At 45.9% G+C, this 22,302-nt stretch overlaps 2 protein-coding genes and 1 long non-coding RNA gene across 4 annotated transcripts in view; 1 reads left to right on the top strand and 2 right to left on the bottom strand.

Moving 5' to 3' along the window:
• Nucleotides 1-6,218, bottom strand: part of LOC137805241 (junctional cadherin 5-associated protein) — a 15,732-nt gene extending 9,514 nt beyond the window's left edge. Inside the window, exons 1-2 of the mRNA XM_068605056.1 lie at nt 6,138-6,218; nt 583-1,051 (exon numbers count right to left, since the gene is read on the bottom strand). Coding sequence (XP_068461157.1) covers nt 583-926 — 344 coding nt within the window. The 5' untranslated portion in view covers nt 927-1,051; nt 6,138-6,218. The remainder of the gene's footprint in view (nt 1-582; nt 1,052-6,137) is intronic.
• LOC137805272 (uncharacterized) overlaps nt 1-13,851 on the top strand; it is a 24,425-nt gene extending 10,574 nt beyond the window's left edge. The window contains exons 3-4 of the long non-coding RNA XR_011080208.1: nt 6,822-6,999; nt 13,237-13,851. This is a non-coding gene — a long non-coding RNA (uncharacterized lncRNA). The remainder of the gene's footprint in view (nt 1-6,821; nt 7,000-13,236) is intronic.
• Nucleotides 11,486-22,302, bottom strand: kcnj9 (potassium inwardly rectifying channel subfamily J member 9). 2 transcript variants are annotated; one of them, XM_068605077.1, is made up of 9 exons: nt 21,799-22,302; nt 21,408-21,454; nt 20,545-20,976; nt 19,584-19,797; nt 18,148-18,349; nt 16,911-17,103; nt 16,595-16,792; nt 14,819-14,949; nt 11,486-13,499 (listed from the first exon to the last, which is right to left on the bottom strand). In XM_068605077.1, exons 3-9 carry the CDS (start codon nt 20,846-20,848, stop codon nt 13,233-13,235), a joined length of 1,509 nt encoding a protein of 502 aa, XP_068461178.1. In that variant the 5' UTR covers nt 20,849-20,976; nt 21,408-21,454; nt 21,799-22,302; the 3' UTR covers nt 11,486-13,232. The 2 variants fall into 2 exon arrangements, with proteins under 2 accessions (XP_068461178.1, XP_068461170.1); XM_068605069.1 differs by lacking the exon at nt 21,408-21,454.

The following is a 22,302-nucleotide window of genomic DNA, read 5'->3' as shown; positions in this document are numbered from 1 at the left end:
TGAGGGGAGCCGCGCTGTGCACACTTGCCCAGCAACATGCTTACATCACAGAGCACGTGCTGGGCGGGATTCAGTGTGCCAGTGTTTATAGTGGAGTGATTACGCGCCTGTCTTGAGGCATGTTCAGTTCTGCTCAGTTTGCTCACTGTCTAGTGCTGCTGTTTACATCTGCCTGTCTGGAGGCCGTGGGAGACGACGCCAGCAGCTTCATGAGGGGCGGGCCTCCGCCGGAGACGCCGAGCGCGCCTCGGCCCGGCCGCGCAGGCCCGTTAAAAAAAAAAAAAAGACCTCAAAACGAAATGCAAAGGCACCTTTCATAATTCCTCATATCCCGAGCATAAGATGTGTCAGTGCTGCAGCTGCAGCCACGGTGTTCTGCAGCTCTGCAAGGAGGGGAAAGAGAAGAGGAGGGAAAGGGAAGGGAAGGGAGGAAAAAAAAAAAAACCTGCGCAGTGCAGACTCAGTTTGCATGCAATACCGAAGGGCCCCAGTGAGAAGGGGGGTTGAGGGGTGTAAGGGGGAAAAGAAAGGAAGGTAAAGGGTGTAGAGGGGGGGGGATTTAAAAAAAAAAAGCCCACTCACCCACTATCTGTGGCGAGAGAATCACCCAAGGGCTGAGCGTCACCTAGGATACCAATGCCGAGCTCTTTCCTCCTTTGGATCCTCTCCCCGCTCTCGTTGTCGGTGGCGGGGTAGCCCTTCACCAGCGCCTGCCTGCTGCCGTAGATGCCCGTGAAGGACGCCCCCCGCTCGGCCTCGTACCCGTTCAGCGTCCCCCGGCCGGCCCTGTTGTCCACGAGCTCGCGCTGGCAGTCGGCGGCGGCGGCGGCGGCGGCGGGGCGCTTGTCGTAAGGCGTGGCCGACGGAGGGCCGCTCTTGGGCAATTTGTATCCGTGCGAAATGAGGAGGTCCTCCACGCTGTACATGGCGGCGTCTCCTCTCTCACTTCTAGGGGGCAGGAGGGCAAAGGTGGGTGTGTTGCCGGCCCTGCCTCTTTATGCGCAGTGCTGCTGGTGGAAGCTGGAGCGCGGTTGCTCGGCAGAGGCCATCACTGAGGGAAGGGACAGGGGAGGGAAGAGGTAACATGTGAACAAGATGATTTTTTGCATGCACTTAGAAGCGAGGACGGCGACGTTTTGAGAGCGCGAGCAGATGTCAGAAAATACAGATGTTTGTGGTACCTCTCCAGATGTGTTGAGGCGTTTTTTTCCAGCATGGGCTCAGGGAGCGTTGTCCTAAATTAAACATGAGCACGTGCTAAACACGGTACAGTCATTTATGCAGACATTACTGTGTCTCTGGGATGTTTCCTTTTTTACTCCAATTAGCTTTCCTGAACATGGGAGTCTCACCCAAATCTAGCCACTTCTAGCCCTTCCTTCATTCCTCCCAAAGACGTTTAATGAATCATCTTTCCAAACTGTCCAAAACCTTAGCGTAGCCTCGTATGAGACATACGCTAAAATGCTAAATCGAAGAGTCTGATCTCCTCCAGTTTAGTTTGCATCGTGTATATTGACCCCGCGTGGTAACGTTGTACAGCTACAGCTCTCCCGCATCGCCGCAGACACATGGAAATGAAATATCCAATAGAAATTACTGCAGATAACATATTCCGCCCCTTGTCTCCGTGCCGCGTCACCATCGTGGTTCTTAATGGCACCGAGGGAAATAAATGTGGAACGTTTATTTCATGTAATTAATGTGATACTAGTCAAGAAGAAAAAAAAAGAAAGAGGCAAGAACTGGAGGGAAAGTCAGGTTAAAAATAACAAGAAAAAACGTGTAACATAGATCTTAATTAGTTAGTTATTTCTTGACAAATGGTGAGAAGATCAATACTTTGAGAAAAAGTGTATTTCAACTATTCAATTCATCCTAATGACACTTTAAAAATCTCTGAATAGTACACTCTGACAGGTGCATCATGTCTTATTTATTTAATGATCTGTGACTTTTTACGCCCAAACTTTAAACACCTATAAAAATCTGCTTTCAGGTTTTTCAGCACAGACTGAAGTCACTGAGTCTGTCTTGTAAATGTTATGACCGACGCAAGTAAGTTATTAATCACTGATTCATCTGACGATTATCGGTAGTTTACTGATTGTTTCTTTTGGTCTGTGACCAAAATGTTAAAATCGTGTGTCACATTTCATGAAAACCCAAGAAAATGTCCCCAAATTCATTTGTTTCATACAACCAACTTTTATTCAGTCAACGTTACAAATGACATGGAAAAGCAGGACAAACCCCATTTAGAAGCAGAAAACGAGTGAATGTTTGTACTTTTTTTCCATAAAAAAGCGGTCCGAAAGATAAACGCAGCATCCAAATTGTTGAGTCCCTGTCAACTCATTTCAGCTCCAAATCTAATGCAACAGGTAGTGGAAACAATAGAAAAACTGTTTCCTGACTAAAGTTTGCGTGTGAGGAGTCCCTCTGCTGTTTGTGTGTTCCCGCGTGTGTGTGTGTGTGTGTGAGGACGCAGACGCAGCCCTCCCCTGTCTGATGTGTTCATTAGCGGCTATAACGGTCCGTCCTGCCTGGAGATGCCAGCGGACGGCTTATGAAGCAGTAACACGCTGATCAAAGGCTTGGCAGACATCAGCAGTTTTTTTGGGGGGCTAATAATGTTTTGCACTTGAACGGCGGCTCGTTCTTTATTTTGTGTTTTCCGAAGGTGCCGCTTAAGAGGACGGCGTTGAATCAAAGACGCCGGTGTTAAAATAGACTCACAAACTACCGCGCGCTTAGTTAAGGTGACGCAAAAACCTCCATTTATTCATCGGAGTGAAACTACAAAACTCCGTCTGGAGTCTTGCAGCATAAACCGGGGACGGGGGTCATGTGACAGACCTCATTAATATCTCATAGCTGCAGTACTCTGAGAGTTCACAGAGGGAGGAGAACCTGTTGTGTGAACGCGAGGCGCTGGTTTTTATCTGGTTTGCTCACGAGCAGCAACAAGTGTGTCTTAATCACAAACGTGTGCGTTTAAACTAGTTTATCTAAGACGTGCTTCACGATTCAAGAGATTCAAGATATCTTTCATGTCATGTGCACATAGAACAAAGTTACTTGGACAATGAGAAGCTTATTTTACTGTTTCCTCCTGCAAACTAAATTATAATAAAAGGTACAAATAAATTTAAATAAGGCACAAAATGTAGTAAAGGTATTACGCGAGAATAAGACACAATAATGTGATAAGTATTGCACAAATGGTGCATAAAGTGCAATATGTACAGCTACATATGGACAGCGTGGTTGTTTTTTGGGCTTTAAAAAACCCACAAAGGAAGTTGTTTTTCATAATGGAGGACAATGTAATGTATTAAAGATGAAATTCACTTCCAAAATATTTATAATGAAAACCCAGAAGTTGCAATTTATGTTTTTGTTTTTTGCGAGAAACACTAAATCAAGAAAAAAAAGACACTGTAAGATAGAACCTTTTACGAAATAAAGGTCAATTTAAGGTATTAAATTGAACTTCCAACGTAATACAAAGACAGTTTAACAGTAATCAGACTAAGGCTTAACTTCACGATCAACTTATTGATCCATTTATTGTCACGATGAGCGAGGAATCGCTGAATATAAGAAGAAGAAAACTGTTGTGAAAAATGTCCATCACAACCTCCCAGAGCCCAAAGTGACATCTTACTGGTTGTGTCCCAAACAGATTCATCCTTCATCCACTATAATAATACAACAAAGACACAAACAGACACATTATGAGACGCTGGAACCAACAAAACATGTTTTTTTTTGCGTTGCGAGTATACGAATCGATGATCAAAAACTGATTCCTGAAGTCAAAGCTGAAGGTGAAACCCAGAAATCCGTCAGCTGAATTTATAAAGGACCAGAAAACAACTTCCCTCGTCTTCTCTTGACCTTAAGGTGACCTTAACGTTTCTCTCTCCATAACTTTATCCGCTCTGCAGTTAGGAGTTGCCCCCCCGGCCCGGCAGCCCGTTTCACACCGTACATGAGATGCAGCCTGGAGGCAATTAACACGATCCAGATGCATAAAAGCCTCAGCAGAAAATCTCCATTCCTGTAACACTGAAAACACGCTTTCAAGGACAGCGTGTGTGTAAATAAACGGATTAGCCAAATTTATAAAAATGCCAAAAGTAACTTCTCTGACGAGCCGAAGCAGACCCTCCAACACAACATCTTTTTAAAAAACATGTTTAAAAATCAAGGCTTCAGTGGTTTAAAGTCCTCCAACTACTTCCTGTCAGTGTGAGTGGATGGGCAGCGTGGCGAATGCAGCAATAAATAAATAAATAAATAAACTCAAGGGCTTCTTGAATTAGCCGAACGGGAGAGATCGTCTTGACCGGTTGAAGACGGAAAAGTAGCTTTCCCTTTTTTAAAAGGCAGCGTTTCATCAGAAGGGAACCAGAGCGAACCAGACTCACTGTGGCCCTCTTCCACAAGGTCACCGCTTCAAGTGATTGCAGAGGAAACATAGCTCATGAGCCCCCCTTTTTCTTTTTTTGCATAGCAACAACAAAAGTAGCATTAATAATTACAACACATGGATTTTTTTTCTTCCCACATGCGCTGAGGGATGTGATGGTTTAGTGTGTTGTGTGTGTGTGTGTGTGTGTGTGAGTGAGAGGGAGGAGAACCAACAATAAGGTCAGCTGTTGTAAAAGTTGCTGTCGAGGTCGTTCATTGGCCGATATCTACTGCTCCCAATTCTTTTTTTATGTGAGGAGCTTTCGTTGATAACTTTCCTCTGCTGCCCTTGAAATAAAAATAAAAAAAACTTCAACTTGGAGGGTTGAGCGTTGCATTTATTTTAAACTTTTAGAGGTTTAGTTAGATGTGACCGTCTCCACCCTGATGCACAGCCGGGCCTGTATAGCAGCCTGCATGCACAGGTAGTGGCCACTGTAACACATCAGCACTAGCTGGCAGCACCACCCTAACTGCCAAGGGAGTGTACCTGCATCCTACCTAGTGACAGGAGCTCACAGCCACAGACGAGGCTTTCAAAATAATACATTAAAAAAAACGCTGCTCACTCAAACTCATTTTAAAGCTCAAGCTCAGCACGTTTATAATTAAGAGTTCACCTGATTCTCTACTAGGAAAACATCTTCCTTTAAAAAAAAAAAAAAGAAGATTTCATACTTGCTGGGGGTGAATGAATGAATAATGCTGTGAAATAGATCCGCTGTATCATAACACACAGCTATCAATAATGCATCTCGGTTGTAGAAACATCTGCCCCATGCATGCATATGTATAAATATACATATATACAGTAGGACCCGCTGTAGCCTCCCCGCTGCAGCGTGATGTGGCACAGCCTCCATCAAATTGACTGCTATGAAAATTATACATTTTTCTTCTTCAAATCGCCTCCCGATACCTGCTTCGCCCTGTACCGCAGGTCCACGCGCCTGTAGCAGGGTGGGAGGGGAGGAAAACACCCTCTACCTGCACGCACTGTGCAAGTTGAACATATCTCGTCAGCAGCAGCAGTGGCAGCAGCAGCAGCAGCAGCAGCAGCAGCAGCAGCGGGCATGTTTTCACGAAAAGCCGCTTGGTCTAAAAATCATAACCCCGTTGCAAAAATAAATAAATAAAAATGCCTCCTTCCTACCCTCCCCAAAAGAAGAAATGCACGCAGCAGCGCACATCCCCGCCTCGCCAACCGAGCAGCGGATCTGTCGAAGGGCGAACATTTGAGGTGTGTGTGTGCGCGTGTGTGTGTGCAAGTTGACGCGCGGTTAACGAGGAGGGCTCTCTTTTTTTTTGGAGGTGGTGGTGGAGGGGTTTGCAGATGCGTCTTCGCTGACTGTGAGTGTTTACCAAGACCCCCGTTGCCCCCTGCGCTACAGTGGGGAGGCTATACGTGAGCCACAGGAGGAAAATGCCCCCACCCCCCCTCCACCCCTCTCCAAAAAAAAAAAAAAAAAATCAAATCAAAAAAATCTGAAAAAAGACACAGCAAACCCCTCCCTAGAAGAAGAAAAAACAACAAAATACAACAAGCCAGCGTCTGCAGAGCGGGGAGCATGCAGCAGGATGCCATAACATTGCACGAAAAGAAGAAGAAGCAGCAGCAACCAGCAATAAGGGCGTATATTAGCAGGAGAGACGCATACCTGGGAAGATGCTTGGCGCGGCCGTCGCAGTTCCCCCTGCGCCTCAGCTGAGACTGAGCACTGCACAGAGCCTGAGCCGAGCCTGCCCATTGGTAGGCAGAGACGCGCTGGTTGCTGGCTGCCTGGACTCCTCACTACAGCTGAGGTGTGGGGTGGGCTCCTCGCATGCATGCAGCTACAGAGAGGGATGTCAAGAATGGTTTCTTCCAAACTCTTCCTCCGAACTTTGCCTCTTTTTTTCATAGCAACAGTCTTTTTTTTTTTTTTTTTCCTTCTTCATTTTTTTCATTCAATCCGGCATATTGACTCGAATGATAACTACCGACATGCAGGAGCAGGCAGGCGATGTTCACATATCTTGTGCAGGAAAAGCCTGAGTGTGTGTTTGTGTGTGTGTGTGTGTTTCTACTGTTTGTGCTCACTTTTGGCTGCAGCTGATTTGTCCCAGTCAACTCCCATCTCCCAGTGACAGACTTCCAACCCTGACGCCTCATGCGTCTCTTGCCCATCCCGTTAAGTTTTTTTTTTTTTGGATGTGCAGTATGGCAGCGAGCAGCACCGCGCCCTTGGTGATGTTGATGACTCGTCACTGTGTGTGTGTGTGTGTGTGTGTGTGAGCGTGTGTGTCCCCCCTATCCCATCCAATGCCAAGACAGCTTGGCTAATTAAATGTGCTGGGCTCAGGCCTTCCTGTGCCAACTGTGACATGCTGCACTCTGAGGGATCCCTCGATCGGAGGAGGAGGAGTGACGGAGGGGGGCGACGCTCGCGGCCCAGAGATCCACGCGCCTGGTGACGGAGTGCTGAAGCCTGACCCTTAACCCCACCACCACCCAACCCCAGCGGTCCCTGCAGACAACATGTAAGACTTTCACTTTCTTGTTGGGTTTAACTGGATGAGGGAGCTGCCCCAGTGCCACCAGCGCTGGACGGCCCCGACGGTTCTTTAGCAAGCTGTATGAGACGCACAGGGCGTTCTCAGGTAACTGCAACGTGAAACCATCCGGGTCAGTGTTAAGCTTCATAGTTTGAGACGGTCCCAACCAAGCGTCGGCGTGTTTGACGAGGTCGGGACGGGGAACTTGTTGGACGAGCCAGTGGCTCCCCAGATTGTCCACTTGCTCCGGTTAAGACAATTTAACTGGGGGGAAACAACACAAACCAGTGTCTGTAAGTGAGTGTTTGATGTGTAGAAGAAGTATAAGAGTGCAATGATGTCTTGTCAATATCCACATGTTTAACTTGTTTTATCCAAAGTCCTTTTTAAGATCCTAAAACTGCCACGAGTGTCTTCCACACGCTCAAAGTGGAGGTGGCACTGTAACAATGTGTACAACCTTAAGTGATAATTGTGATTTAGCTACTGGCTCGTTTTGCTTCGTTGGTTAAATTCGCTCTCAAGCTTTTTTTTTCTCCAACATTTAGCTGACAATGACTGTAAAAGCAACTTACAATAAGTGCATTCAACCATGACCACAAACTCAGAACAACAAAGTACAATTTCTTCAACAAAGTTAAACTACAAAGTGCTGTCAGTAAGTTTTATTTAAGGGCTACTAAGGTGCTGCTTCCTTTATTCAAGGTATAGTCGGAAGACATTTGAACGTTTGAGCCGATCCAGAGAGCATCTCCTACCAGGAGGTGAATATCTCTCTTTAGGTTGAACTCATTACACGTACAGGAGGTGTTTCTTCTTCCCCGTCGAGTCGTACAGAAGGAGAAGGAAGTCTGCGTCGGTGGGTTGAGACGTGAGGAAGGCTGGTGGCCGTGCTGCTGCTCGTGGCGGAGGAGCCCTCGTGGTTCCTGCAGTGAGGAAACGCTCATGAAGAAGAACAAATAGATGCAGCAGGAAACACAAACAGTACCAGCATCAATACAAGTCACTAGCATGGGTCTCGTGTGAATGAAAAAGGCTAAAATACTGTCGTGAAGCATAAGGAACACATTCATTTAACGTTATACCACATGTACAAAGCGTTAACCGCAGACCTTATTTCACACATCCAACCAAAAACCCATTCATAAAACATGCTTACTGTGAGACGAGGGATCTGGAAGAGCACAAGTGCTGACTCATCTGTGCGTTCAGCACTCTCCACAGCTTTCTGTTTTCCCGTAAACATTCTTGACCTTTCGGCTGCTCCTTTTAGCTCCGTTTGGGCGTCCGCTCGGTCTTCAGGGAGACTCTCGGGCTGCTTAATGATGCGTACGGCTTCTGACCGCCATGTCACTGAGCTCCTCCAGCCCGTCGCCTTGAGCTCAGCGATATCCCAAACATCCGACGTGTGTCCTCTCTCCTCTACGAATCGTGTACTGTTCATTATTGTAATTCCCTCACCACTAAAGAAATGATAAGTGACCGTTAAGCACGTTTCTCCTCGACCGACGAGATCCTGAAACCTCTGACTTTTATCCATCCTCGGGCACCAAATGCCAAACAAAAGGTGATCGCACCCTTTGCTGTTTTAGCCCCGACCCTCTGGGGTTATTTCCCCCAATCTGTCCAATTTAGTGTTTTAATTGGCTTGAAGACAAAACTTTTCATAGATTTGGTTCCCTCTCTAATCTTTTGTTTTGTTTTAGTTTGTTCTGTTCCACATTTTTAGCCATACTCACTCACCTCTATGTTCACCTGTAAGTCTCTCACCAGGTCGCTTGTTTAGTGCTGGGCAAGTAGTTTACTGAGGATTCATCAGAGCCGCCTGCTTCTGTGAATCAAGAAGCAAAACAAAGAGCTGAAAGGTGCTAAGACGCGCTGCAGATGCAGATGATGAATCTCTGTGAGTTCATCACGATAAGAGATCCCTTTTTCTCACTGCACATGGTCATTTGATCCAGATTCGAGAAGCTTTAACTAACAATCTTTTCCACCAACAGTCATAAATCATATCATTATAATTCCTCTCAGCTTGATTGAGGCTTGATGTGTTCTTGAGCTATTTTTAAAACTGCCCATAGAAGTGTCCGTTAGCATTCACATTTTACTGTCTCCTGCATAGAGCACTTGGCATGTGTGGCAGTTTGTTGTTGGGAGTTTTTCGCTCTCCAGAAACGAGTTTCAAAGACTCATTTTGTGTGTTTCTCTCCGTCGCACCGGTGACCGCTGGTCAGACCGACGCAGGTAATTTCCTCTATTTTTAAAATGTTCCTCTCCTCCTCTCGCCGTCTGCCTTTCGACTGAAAAACAAGACCGTCATGACTTCCTTGAACGGAGAAAAAAAACATTGATTTGGGCTCAGCGGGGAGGATCATGCAAAACAGCCTCTCATTGAAATCATAATTAGACTTTGGAAACGGTACATGGGGGTTCGACTGGGAAACTATTAAACTTAGCACTTAGCCTTTCACTCCCCCCGAAAAGAAAACATGTCTGATTCCAGGTTGTGACGTCTCGCGCGACGTGAGGCGAGCGCTAAAAGCTCAACGTCACACCTGCTGAAGATGTTTCCAGCATTATGCTGAGGTCTAAAAACAGCCAAAACTCTGTGGAACAAACCCGTTAGTGAGCAAGAAAAGGACTCATTCAGATCGAAAAAAACTCCACAATCTATATGTGTTTTCCCCCGACACGTCGGTGAAAATGTGTGTGTCCTTCACGACTTCTTTTTCAATGTCAAGGGCACCGGTTGTGTTGCTCCTGAAGGTCACTGCAGTGCGTCACCGTCGTCTTACCACAAATATCAAACTGTGAAGTCACGTCAACTCTCCCTGACAATCCTCATAAACTCCCCCCCACCCACCCGCTTGCGAGGGTCCAGATCAACACACACACACATCAACACACACACACACACACACACACACACACATTCTGCCCTGTCCCCAGCCCCGGTTGCCTAGGAGACAGCTGAGACGGGGACCCCATCTCATAACACACCAATCGGGCCGTGTGACTGGCTGCAGGAGGGGATGCGCCGGTGGGGGCGTTTAGCGCCATCTAGCAGCCGAGACCGAGAAAGACATTTCATTTTTTCTTTTTTTTTTGTAAAGCCACGATTCTGCCTGGTAACCAAATATGCTGACTTCTGCCGCTGCCGAGATCCCGGCCCGGCATCTGTAATGAGACACGCGGCGCTGCTGCAGGGCCTCGCCGCGTATGCGTTCGATACGAGCGCCGTTAGTCACGTAGTAGCCGACCGGTTCGCTGATTGATTGCACAACATCAATCGGGGTAAAGTGTTTGTTTTTTTAAACGCAGTAAGGCAGCTTAAGCACTTTTTTATCACACGCTGAAACATCCAGAGATAAATCATGAACGCGCTTGTAATGTTTTTTTCCAGATAGATTGAGCTCAAATGACTTTTATTCATTCATACAACTTTGAGGTCTAAATGAGCGTTACACATTTAACGCTACTTTACACCTTTCAGAGGTACGCGTCGTATTTATTTTACTGCAGTAGATTTATGCCACAGCGAGAGTTATTCGTCATGTTCGGCTTTTAAAATGTAGCAGCCGTGTGTAGAAGTATTTATAAAGAAAGTATATTACATTTAGCTCCAGCAACACATTGAAATCATGCTTGTATGTACATTCATCAATAATTTATGTGCTATATTATAATTCTGTTAAAAGGAGAAAGGAAAAACACAGTAATATTCTTTAATTTAGGATACTTTGTTACCAAAAACCTTAGTTTTTCACCCAAGTAAATGATCTTCAATGCTTCTTATACTTATATATAATAATTCCCTTATTATTTGTATTTCTGTACTGCATAACATATAAAACCAAGTATAATTACACTTATTTGTATTATAATAATTTTGTCGAGGATTTCTTTGAGCATCCTCGTGAAAGGAAAACATAATAATGTGTGTACTTGTGTACTACAAAGTAGTTTATTTAGTATTCTACTGATCAATATGTCCACTCTCTAAATCTCTCCTCATTTATGAATCAGTAATAATTCATCACTCATACACTAAAACTTCCTACGATTGCATGTATTTTAATACAGTGATGAAAGAAGTATTTACGTGTACTTCAGTAAAAAAGAAGCAATACCACAAAGTAAACAGCCTCCATTACTGTTGTCCATGTAATTGTAATATATAATATTTGTATTACTGCGGCTGCATTAATGTCTTTGCTGCATTTTTAATGTTTAGCTAATTTTAACTTCATATACTGAAACAAAATCATCTGCAAAGTAACTACAGCTTTAAAATAAATGTAGTGAGGTGAAAAGTGCAATACCGCCCTGTTGAAATGTACCACAAAGTAATTATAATACAGTACTTGACAAATGTGTTTTACTGTTTAAACTTTAAGTTCTTGTCTTGTGATATAATTTACGCCTTTTTTGTCACATCCGGCTCAAAAATAGCAAATATAACACACGTTCACGCAGAATATCACACCAGAGTTTCTGTAATATACTGCAGTTTATTACCTCTAGTTGATGTATTACATATTAAAAACATCAAGTAAAAATGGCCACATATCTACACAGCAGCAGAAGCAGGAGGGTTTAAACTGAGCAGGGGCACCGTCGTGCTTTTTAATTTCTACTCGGCTGGGAACAGACGGCTCGTCCTCGAGCTACACGTGTGAAACGAAGCCGCGGACGCTCTCCAGGTTTCACCCCGTCTCTACGTTAAATGTCGTACAGACGGACTCGCCAACGTCTCCGCGAGAGCGCGGTTAGGATCCATAGCGGGGTTATCGAAGAGCAGCTTTAAATCCTCTTTTTCGTGACCTCGACTGGTTTAACTTGTCACCTCTGCCGCAGCGGGATCGCACGCAGCGCTTGTTCACAGTCGCCGTGTTATCTACCGTCGAAAAAGCAATCTGAGAAAGGCCTCAGAGAAAAGGCCCGCTTTAAAAAGAGTTCAGTGTAAGTGGGTTGACGCTACATTTACAATATTTTCACGGGAGAACGACCCCTTTTTCCTGACGGGGAAACTAAGGCGGTTATCTTTTTTTCCTCTCTTCAAAGCCGCCAGACGCCGTTGACAAAAAAACAGCACTTCTACCTCTCAGAAGAGGAGTCGCTGCTGCACCGCTGTGTCGCTGTGTCGCTGTGTCGCTGTGTCGTTGTGTCGTTGTGTCGCTGTGTCGCTGTGTCGCTGGTGTTTTAAAAGGGTTAATTTGGATTTTTTCCGTCAGAGGAATCTCGTGGCTTTGCGGCGAGTACAGATAGAGGCATCAGGGCTGTCCGACCGGACGGAAAAGCAGGGAAAATATTCTAAATATGGCGTTTTTAGGTGGTTAAAATATGCTTGGCTGATGTCTGTAGAAGTACTCCTGTCTGCCGTCCGCTGTACTTAAAACACTGATGATGAATAAGTCCCTCGTACGACCCCTGCTGTTCCTTTAACTTCCTCTTTAACAAACAATCAGACAATATTCTCTGTGCTTGAAGAAGATAAACAAATTTACACCCAGGACAGGAAACCAGCTTTGCGTCCACTGGCCACTTTTATAATATTTCGTCAGCGAAATATATATTGATGAAGATTGTTTCTAGCACCACCTGATGGTTTGTGGCCGAATGAAGTTTCTAGCAGAGTGTATACGAACATCTGTGTGGGGCCGGTGTCTCCTTCCCGTTGCGTTAACACCTCGATCCATGTCTACAACAAAACCTTTGCGTCTCAAGAAATTTGAAGGTACGACAATTTCAAAGTCTACACTTCCATATCGTCTCGTGATATTCATGCGCAGGTGAAAATAAAGCGTCTATGCACGGCACCTATCTTTGTTTAATTTTTTAAATGTGAACAATCCACACACGTGACGCTGCACAAACAACCACCAGCAACTTTCTACCGCGGTCCACAGGATATACTGCTGTGGACCCCACCTAAAGCATTTTTGTCATTTAAATGTAGATATAGGCAAGGGTGATCGCTAAAAAACACAGGGCGATGGACAAAGAAAAGGTAGCACGCATACAGTACGCTTGTAACAAAGATCAACATGGAGATAAAAGACAAAATATCAAGAAATAGACTCACATGGTAACATAAGATATGGCGTATATACTGTCGCACTAGGCCTTCGTGGCACTACCCATTTGCCTCCAAAGAAAAAGACTAACTGTGGCGAGGTGGCGATGAACTGAAGGTCTTTGTAAACATTGTCTGTCCTCTAGGCCTCCGATTCGGACTGGTCGGTGGCGACGCTGCCGTTCAGCTCGCCCAGTCCCGTTTGCTCCTGGATGTCCGTCATCTCCCCGATGATGAAGGTGGGCTCGCCTCCTTTGCTGCTGGCCGAGCCGCTGTCCGGCTGCTTGCCCGCCTGGTTGGTCAGGGTGGGCTCCTCGTCCAGCCTGCTGGAGATGGACCAGTAGAGGTGAGCGTCCAGTCTGGCCGCGGCCAATGAGAGCTCTCGGGCCGAGCAGGAGGGCATGTCCACCTTGAGGGGGGGGAAAAAGTTGGTCAAATCGCTAAACTCTTATTTCGAACGTCCACTTGATCGGCATCCGCTGAGTTAGACTTCACTTCAAATGAGTTCTACATTTTGGGGAAATACCCTTATTTGTCTTATGTATCAGCTTAGCTTCAAGACCAGAAGCAGCTAGCCTTAAGCTAATCTCAAGGTAACAAGATCCAACACCTTTAAAGCTCACTAATTAGCATGCTAATTAGCGTTCTCATTTCTTTAACCCGTACAAAAGCCAAACTGTCACTTCCTGGACCCCTTAGATGTCTCCTGTATGTGTGTGAAACGCTGTCAACTCTCACAGTTGGAGCAAAACCTCATCTCAAGTCAACAACACAGTATTTCCCCCGTAGAACCCGATTTCCTGAATATGCCAATTTAAAAAGAAAAGCAGTGTGCCGGAGGGAGCATCTGGCTTCTGGAGCGAGCATGAGAGGCCCCTCTGATGGGTTTGATTCATGTTACACACGAAACAAAACACAAAACACAACCCTTTTGCCACGTGCGCTTCTCTTTGCAGCCGGATTATGTGTTTAGCTAGCAAATGCGCTACGTGACATGCGCTTTGTTGTGGGTGTTGTCACCTTTAAACGGAGCCGGGCTCGCTGTTTGTCCCTGTTTCCAGTCTTTATGCTAAACTAAGCTAAGCTAACCAGCTGCTGGTGGTGGGAGCTTCATATTTATGTCAAACTATTCCTTTTAAATGTTGTAATTTACTTCATCAGTATGGCCTTTTCTCCTCCACCTGCATCGCCTATAACGCAGATAAAAACCTGCTCTGGAGATCAACGTCAAGATCCAGAAATTATGAATTGATGATTCATTTCAAAGCAGTTTTGAAAGAGAGGTCAAAAGCACGTTGTGATTGTGCAACTGCTCAGTGTGTGCGTTTGTTGAAATCCAGGGATAGGTGTGGATTACACAATGCGTGGCACCGGTCCCCGCTTTGTCCCGACCGAAATAAACATGGAATAAATACTTCAGTAAGAGTTCCTGTACTTCCCAGAATGCCTTTTCAACACCCCCGCGAGAACGAGCGTGAGAACGCAGTTCTACATGTAGGTGGAGACAGGAATAGGGACAACAACTAACTCGAGCCCTCGTAGTCGGTCGGTGGGAACAGCAGAGACATTTTTTGGACATTTATTACATTTTTTTAAATTGTCAAAGCTACTAAACTCCATTGTGACTCACAAACTGACCCAGAATGACAAAGCGCTCTCTCCCAACACACGTTGCCGGTCGCAGGTGTATTAACCCCTTCAATCCCGGCCTCAAAAGCCCTTCCTTACCTCGAACGTGTGATGAAAGGCCCCGTAGTCGATGTCAAAGAAGCCCTCCGCCAGCAGCATCATCGGGCTGAACCTGTGACCCCACATCACCTCCTCCGCCAGGTAGGAGCTCCTCGCCTGGCACGTCATGCCTGCACACACACACACACACACAAGAACACCACCAACAACAGTCAGCATACATCTTCTGCTGCTTTTAATTTAAAAACATATTTGACCTTGATCATCCTCTCGGCGTGAATCAGAGATAAACAGACTGAAACACAACCAGGAAACAGAGCAAACGCCGCTTCTAAATGTGATTAACAGCGAGCGGGTCTGTCGCTGCCTTGCTCACGGGCAGATGAGTGTTCACTGACACACATTATCTGGTGTGGGGGATCTAGATGGGTTCTCCCGCCTGTGACACTTGTTTTTTTTGTTTTTTTTAAACCTTCTCCCTGTGGGAATAATTTAAAAGACTGCTCCTTAAAGTCAACAGTGAAGAGCCAGAGTACGAACCTCTCCCTCTGAAGAGCACGAGCTCCAGGGGATTTCTCTCCAGTTTTGTTTCCTATTACACAACACGTTCACTCAAATACACTTGGATCTAGATATGTGTGTATGTTTCCCTTGTAGTCGCAGCATCACAACGCTCTAAAAGCCCCTCTCCTCCTCCGAAAGACGAGAATTGCAAATCTAAAATCAGACGTCCTGGAAAGGTTTGAACTTTCATTTTTGTAATGGACAGCTTGGGACAGGGGTTTGCTTTCTGTAAAACAGAGACGCATTACTGTAATATCAGACCGCCGCGTGCATCTGCAAGATTAATTTCCTAATGCTCAATACTTGCTGTTGCAGCCAAACATGCATTTACAACATAGAGGCCCATTACAACTTTACCGCCAGATTAAATTGCAGGGCATTATTTCCCAAACAAGACAATGCTGTTTTTAATCTACAACCAACAAATCAGTGAAAGCCCCTGAGGCGATAAAACATTGTTAATAGTATTATTTATATGGCTTGTTCAATACAGGGTTATTTTTTACAGCACATTTTTCTTTCTTCCACAAACATAACATATAATCACATCCAGCTCTGTCAATTTTATGGAGATTTCTTCATCAGTCTTATCAATCATAGCTTTTTATATGAAAAGAACTGCTGTATTTGGATGTATTGAACACCATAAGTAATATACAAGTATAATCTATGGTTTGGTTCATAAGAACATTGAAAAGAAATGCGTACAAATGTGTCCCAATGCAAATTTCGGAGTCCTCGTCTGAATGTTCTCTGAACTAAACCCTCTCTAACTTTGTTCTGCTTCACTTTATCAAAGTCAACCTCTGCATGTTGAATGTTCACATGTTGAATGTTCACACGTCGTGTTCTGGTTTGTTAGAGTTGGACTTTACAGCTGCATCATTTCAAACAAACATCCTGAAAGTCTTTTTTTTTTATAGTTGGACCTGAAACCCTTTCACTTTGTTCTGTGTGTCATCTTCATTTCCTCTTAACCAGAAACATCTAGACTGATATTTACACATCTGATTAACATCTCACGTGTGTTCCTTTTATTATAACACAATATTATTCCAACAGCCCTCGCGGTTGCAGAGACACACCCTTTTTAGTTTGGGGATGACATTTTCGAGGGAACCTAAAAATAGGATTTCCAAAAGGTTAAGATGCGAGTTGACTGAACTGCCCTCTAAATATTTCCCGAGGACAGACGATAGGGTTTCGTTCGTCTGACTTTACTCTGACCGAGGTTTCACACACACTCCTCACCGGTTGCCTCCACCATTCCCTCCAGGATGACCACGATCTCAAAGTCCTCCTTCTCCAGCTGGGCCTGCGACATGTCCCAGAAGGGCGAGTGCGAGTCGATCTCGTGGGAGATCACCAGCGGGGAGACCAGGAAGAGGCGATCGTCGCCCGTCTCGAAGCCCACGCTGATGTCCGTCTGGTCCAGGGGGATGAACTCGCCTGGAGGGAAGACGACAAAAATGGCGGCTTGATTTGACGCGCGCCCAGACACCCTCCCCGGTCGAGTCACGACAAAAGAAAACGCAGAATCTACTTGTTTTTTTTGGGGTCGTCTCACCCTCCTGCGTCTGTTTGGACTTGATGAGCTTGGCCCTCATGTTGGCGCCGACGATGTGGGAGCTGCGGAGGTCGCCCACCCTGAACATCAGGCAGGGCTTGTCGTCTCGCAGGGAGATGACGGCGTGCTTGGAGAACACCAGCGTCTCCGCCCGTTTGTTGGGCTGCGAGATCTTCACGAACATGCAGCCGACCTGCACGGAGAAAGGCGAGGTGAAAACACACAGAGCGGCTGCAAGAGGCTCACCTAATGGCAAGCAACTGGAGGATGACTTCTCCTAACAGGAGACTGTGTTAATGGCAGCAGTGGGAGCTGATTATTCCCAGTTTCCAGTGTTAAAACACCGTAGTGACACTCGCAGCGACCTCACACTCATTATCTAATGTGACTAGTAAAACAGGCCTGTTACTAATATGGCGTGTTTCCAGCGAACATGCATAAACATGATTCTGCTCGGACGTCGGCGTGTGGGATGCTCGTCAAAATAGTGCTGACACGGTGGGAAGAAGAAGAAGAAGAAGAAGAAGAAAAATCGAGCTCCATCGGCACATTTTTACACTCGAATATTCTTTTTCTGGAAGCATCTCCACCGAATTAGTGTCATTTCGTCTGCACGGTGTTGATGCAGACACGAAGAAGAAGAAGAAGGAGAAGGAGGAAGAGGAGGAGGAGGAGAAGGAAGAGGAGGAGAAGGAGGAAGAGGAGAAGGAGAAGAAGAAGTTTGATCTAACTGGAGGCCTCCTTCTACTCAATCAGCATTTCAATTTGTTTTTGGATTATTTCGGCGCCTTTCTGAAGTTTTTTTTTGTTTGTATCTTTGACTAAGAATCTAAAAAACTATTTTTTTATGCTTTATATTTCTCTTCCACCTCCTGATGTTCTAAATATAGCAGAACTGTGTGTTAGACACAACCGTGCAAACACAATAGATATCCGATGAGTCAATTTTTCATGCAGTTTTAAAGGATTCTAACCTGTAATATTTAGTTTCCTAACATACTGAAACATGTAATGTATGAATGAATGTATACTTTATTAATCCTTAAGGGAAAATCTGTTGTCGGAAATATGAGAAATATGGAAATATGAGTCCCAGTGTGAGCGACGTTCTCCCCTTTATGTGAAGTCTCACAATCTAAACTCTGTGTAATATTTAGGAATGGAAATGAAGTCATCTCGTATTTTTCGGTGGAGATGATTTCCTCATTTCTCAGTCCTGTCCCAGCCTCCATCTCACCATGAAGGCGTTGACCATTGATCCCAGTATGGCCTGCAGCAGCAGCAGCATGGTGCCCACCGGACACTGGTCGGTGATGACGCGGTGGCCGTAGCCGATGGTCGTCTCCGTCTCGATGGAGAAGAGGAAGGCCGAGATGAAGCCGTTGACGTTGTTGACGCACGGCGTCCACGTGGCGTCCCCCAGATGGTCCAGATCGCCCCTGAGGGGAGGGAGGGAGGGAGGGAGGGAGGAGGAGGGGAATGTGTGAGAAAGAAGAAGAAGAAAGAGGGAGGGGGGGGGGTGACAAAGTGAGTGTCAAGAGGGAAAAAATAGACAAGAGTGCGAGAAGATTTATATTCTTAGAACAGAGGTGCGGAAAATACATGTCTGACGACTCGGCTCCCCTTTTACACTTTTACATCTCCAGTCGCCTTCCGGCTAATTCTGGATAATGAAAGAGAGGTAATCCTCATATTAAAAGATTAACCTGACATTCCTTCTGCTTCTTTTTTGTTGATGCTGCAAAAAAGAGACGACTTTTACCCATCGCATCTCTCCACGCGCGGCGTCTCAAACTACCGGCGGCGCTGCCTAATGGTCCTGATTAACACGGCAGAGAGAGAGAGAGAGAGGGACAGCTCATTAATGGAAGTGGTGTTAAGTAGTCGTATATAATATATGGCTTTTTATTGACCCGTGTTGGTGACCGAGGGATTGCAATAACACCGACAGCTCTCTGGCACGGCTTAAGGTGGCCTGTAATTGATATGAAGAGGTCAGGATGTTTTTTTTTTTCCATCTTTTTACGAGTCGAGTACGTTAGCTAATTAGAGAGCGCTTGGATCCAGCGGACACGTCTAGTGAGGAGAAAGCTCATCCTGATGAAATACTCTGTGATATTAATACTGCTTTGTCATCTGCTTTTTTTTTCTTCTTTTTTTAAGCCGTCGTTGCAGAAATGTCTTGATCCATCTTTGAGCACTTAAAAAGGTAGTAGTGCACTTTTGTTTTTATTTTAATAAGATATATGATAATTGGCTCTCTCCCCTACAGTTTGATGGCAAGATCGATACCTCTCGCATTCATGAAGGGATTCAGCGGAGGAGGTTAGCGTAGCTTAGCACAAAGACTGGAAACAGGGGGAACAGCTAGCCTGGCGCTGTCTGAAGGGGAATCAGTCAAATCGAGCCATCAATTATCTTTGCCGTAGCTTCAATATCTATCCTACAGATATCAGAGTGCTGTCAAAAAGTGAATGAGCACATCCCCAAGAGACTATTCCTTCATGTGGAGGTGGAGAGAAGAAAGCACACGGATAAGGAAAGCCCTGTTTTTGATGATACAAATGTCACAATGTGTGAAAGTTATTTTTAACATCAACTTTGGATCTCGCTCGTACTCGTCTTCAACTCTCCGACGACTCGACAAACTAAAGCTCTCCTCCTTCCTCTTACCGACAGTAGGCGATGAGGTACCAGATGGCCCCGAAGAAGAGCCACGTGACGGCGTAGGCCATGACGAAGACGAAGAGCGAGCAGCGCCAGTTGAGGTCCACCAGCGTGGTGAAGATGTCGGTCAGGTAGCGGTACGTCTCGCGCATGTTGCCGTGCTGCACGTTGCAGCGGCCGTTCTTCTCCACGTAGCGCTGGCGCTTACGCCGGGTCCGGCCTGAGAGGAATGGGGGGAGAGAGAAGCACCACAACAGAGAGTTTCACGGTGTTTCTACGATGCAAAAACAAGATTGAAGTCGAGTCTTTTAACAGGTGGCTTGGTTTCGTAAACTCTTTTCAAAGAGCCTTTGTCGTACTTCAGAGAGCGAGAACAAAGCCGCCTTTCTGCATTCCCGTTTGAAGACACGGGAGGATGACGAGAGGAAGAGAGGAGGAAAGCCGGGCCGGTGGAGGAGTTGCACGGGAATGGAAACAGACGGCAAACGAGAGGAGAGGAACACTCGAGAGAGACGAGGAACCGCAACATTGGACTGTACTCTCGTTAGTGGACAACCTGTGAAGGGAGCTACTGTTTCTTTGTGGACTGAGATTGTGATTTATGTGGAATGCAAAACGATTCTGTTTCCTCTTAGTTTGGCCACAACAACGGAAATCAAGCAGTGTGCATCCTCCCTGACTCATAGACGCAGGAGGTTTAAAAGTTCAGCCCCAAATGTTAAAGTGTCTCTCCTCTTTTCATCCATAAACGTCATGGGTGTTCTGGTATACGTTGAGGGAAAATAAAAGTGACACCGAAACGGGACGTCTGCCATTGATGGTTTTGATTTTAGAGAAGAAAAACAAGTCTGCTGTGGCTTGATTGTGTAATGTTGTGACTCTCTGGCAGGTGTCATGGCAGAGTCGGGGGTTAAAAAGACATTCAACGTTCATAATTCCTCTGTTAAATAGGAGAAAAGGAACTCACCCCAGCCGAATCTCCCCCTCTCCTTCTCTTTCTCCTTCTCCCCCCCGGGGACCTTCTTCCTGGGCTCGTTGGCCTGGGCCTCTCGCTCGGCCAGCTTGTTCTGGAACGACCTTTTGACCTTAACTAAGGGCGGCGGCGGCGCCTCCTCAGTGCCGGCGCCGACGGGGTCCAGGTCCTCCGAGAAGCTGAAGACGCCGGCGGAGGCCTCGGTGGCCACCTCCACCTCCTCCCCTTCCAACTTCTCCTCCACGGGCAGCGAGAGAGAGGCCGGCCGGGCGGGGAAGACCGAGTTCTCCAGCGCCATGGCGCACGAGTGTGTGTGTGTTAGTGTGTGTGTGCGTGTCAGGTGTATTAGCGTGTTACTGATATCCTCCCTATGGCAGTCTCTGTCCAAAGTCTATTGATTGGACCATTTGTTTGCTTGACTGCAGCCTGGAACAAAGGAGGAGAACACAAGGATCACATGAAATCGACAAGCTGTTTTGCCGTCACTGTAATTCGCCGACAAGTGATTTCTGAGAAGAGATAGGACCGACTTCAGGAGTTTTTCAGTCCCTATAATTTGTCCTAATACAGCTAACTAGCTATGTAGCTTCCGTGCAGCTCGCCAGACAGATCTGACTTCCTGTCTCATCACTTCCTCCCTCATTTAAAAACAAAATTAGCACAAAGGAGAAGAAAGAAATCACAGCGTTTGAGGTGAATTTTACAACTTTGAAATCAGACGTGCTAAATGCATATAGCGAAGCAAACTTCCACTGTTAGCATGTTTCATAAAGGGCCTTGGGGTGTGTGTGTGTGCGTGTGTGTGTCTTGTGTGCAGTCAGGCCATGCATGTGTGAGTGTTGTGTAAGTGCACTTACTGTTTTGTTAAATGTGCTTGGTTTGTGCTGCAGGCCTGCTGGGATTCCTTACATAAGTGGCACATAAATAAGAGAAACATGAATTGCATGTGTGCTGGACATGAAGTGTCTCTGACATTTATTAGCTCAGTAAAATGGACTCCTGGTCCTCTTTTAGCCTTGCATGATGCGCGTCCATTTGGACAAATGGAGGGGTGGGAGGGTACGCCAGAAAGGAGACTGATGGTGACAATCAAGATGACGCACTATACACGCCTGATGGATGGATCAGAAATAGCCTCTATTAGAGGGTCTCTGTTCGCTGGCCAATGGGCTCCGGAAAGAAAGAAAAAAACAACAGGGCGAAGCTCTTGAGGATTATTTACACGCTTGAGAATGATCTAAATCTTACCTGCTCAGTGGAGCGACGTGTATGTGAGACCCCGGATCCGACAGATGGGTTTTTTCTTTATCGTAAGAAAAAGGAAAATCTGATCCGAGAGCGAACCGCGACGGGCACCTTTGGTTCGATGACACCCATTTCTGGTGTTTATCAGCGTCGCAGCATCTGTCCGCCGCTCCTGTCCGCTTTTTCCAGGAGAAAAACACACACAAAAACAAGGACCACCTCGATCCGACCACTCAGCAGTTCACAATAAATAGATGGTGAACACACACACACACACCGTCCGCTGAGAGTCCACGCAGGAAAAATGGGAAGGGAAAAAAACACACGCAAAAAAAAGCGAACAAAAAAAGGAATCACTGTAAAAAATGGTCACGGCGTTTTTTGTAGATCATGTGTCGGGCAGTGGACTTGCGAAATGGTGGCAGGAGGATAACAACCCGGCAGCGTAGAGAGCTCCATCATCTGTGCTTCTGATGGAGTCAGTCAGGTGTGCAGCACAGAGGATGC

Source organism: Clinocottus analis, unplaced genomic scaffold (assembly GCF_023055335.1).
Source record: "Clinocottus analis isolate CAN_PGR_092001 unplaced genomic scaffold, fCliAna1.0.p SCAF_11, whole genome shotgun sequence".
Taxonomy (NCBI): domain Eukaryota; kingdom Metazoa; phylum Chordata; class Actinopteri; order Perciformes; family Cottidae; genus Clinocottus; species Clinocottus analis.
The sequence above is the reverse complement of the archived record's forward strand: the minus strand, read 5'-3'. Positions and strand labels throughout refer to the sequence as shown.

What these genes read in the sequence shown, in the direction of transcription:
- kcnj9 (XM_068605077.1), bottom strand. Translation starts at nt 20,848, where the DNA reads ATGGCGCTGGAGAACTCGGTCTTCCCCGCCCGGCCGGCCTCTCTCTCG. An exon ending in GGGAATGGTGGAGGCAACCG is followed by an intron (nt 14,950 to 16,594) that starts GTGAGGAGTGTG and finishes GTGTGTGTGCAG; the next exon opens with GCATGACGTGCCAGGCGAGG. An exon ending in CCTTTCATCACACGTTCGAG is followed by an intron (nt 13,500 to 14,818) that starts GTAAGGAAGGGC and finishes CCCCCCCTCAAG; the next exon opens with GTGGACATGCCCTCCTGCTC.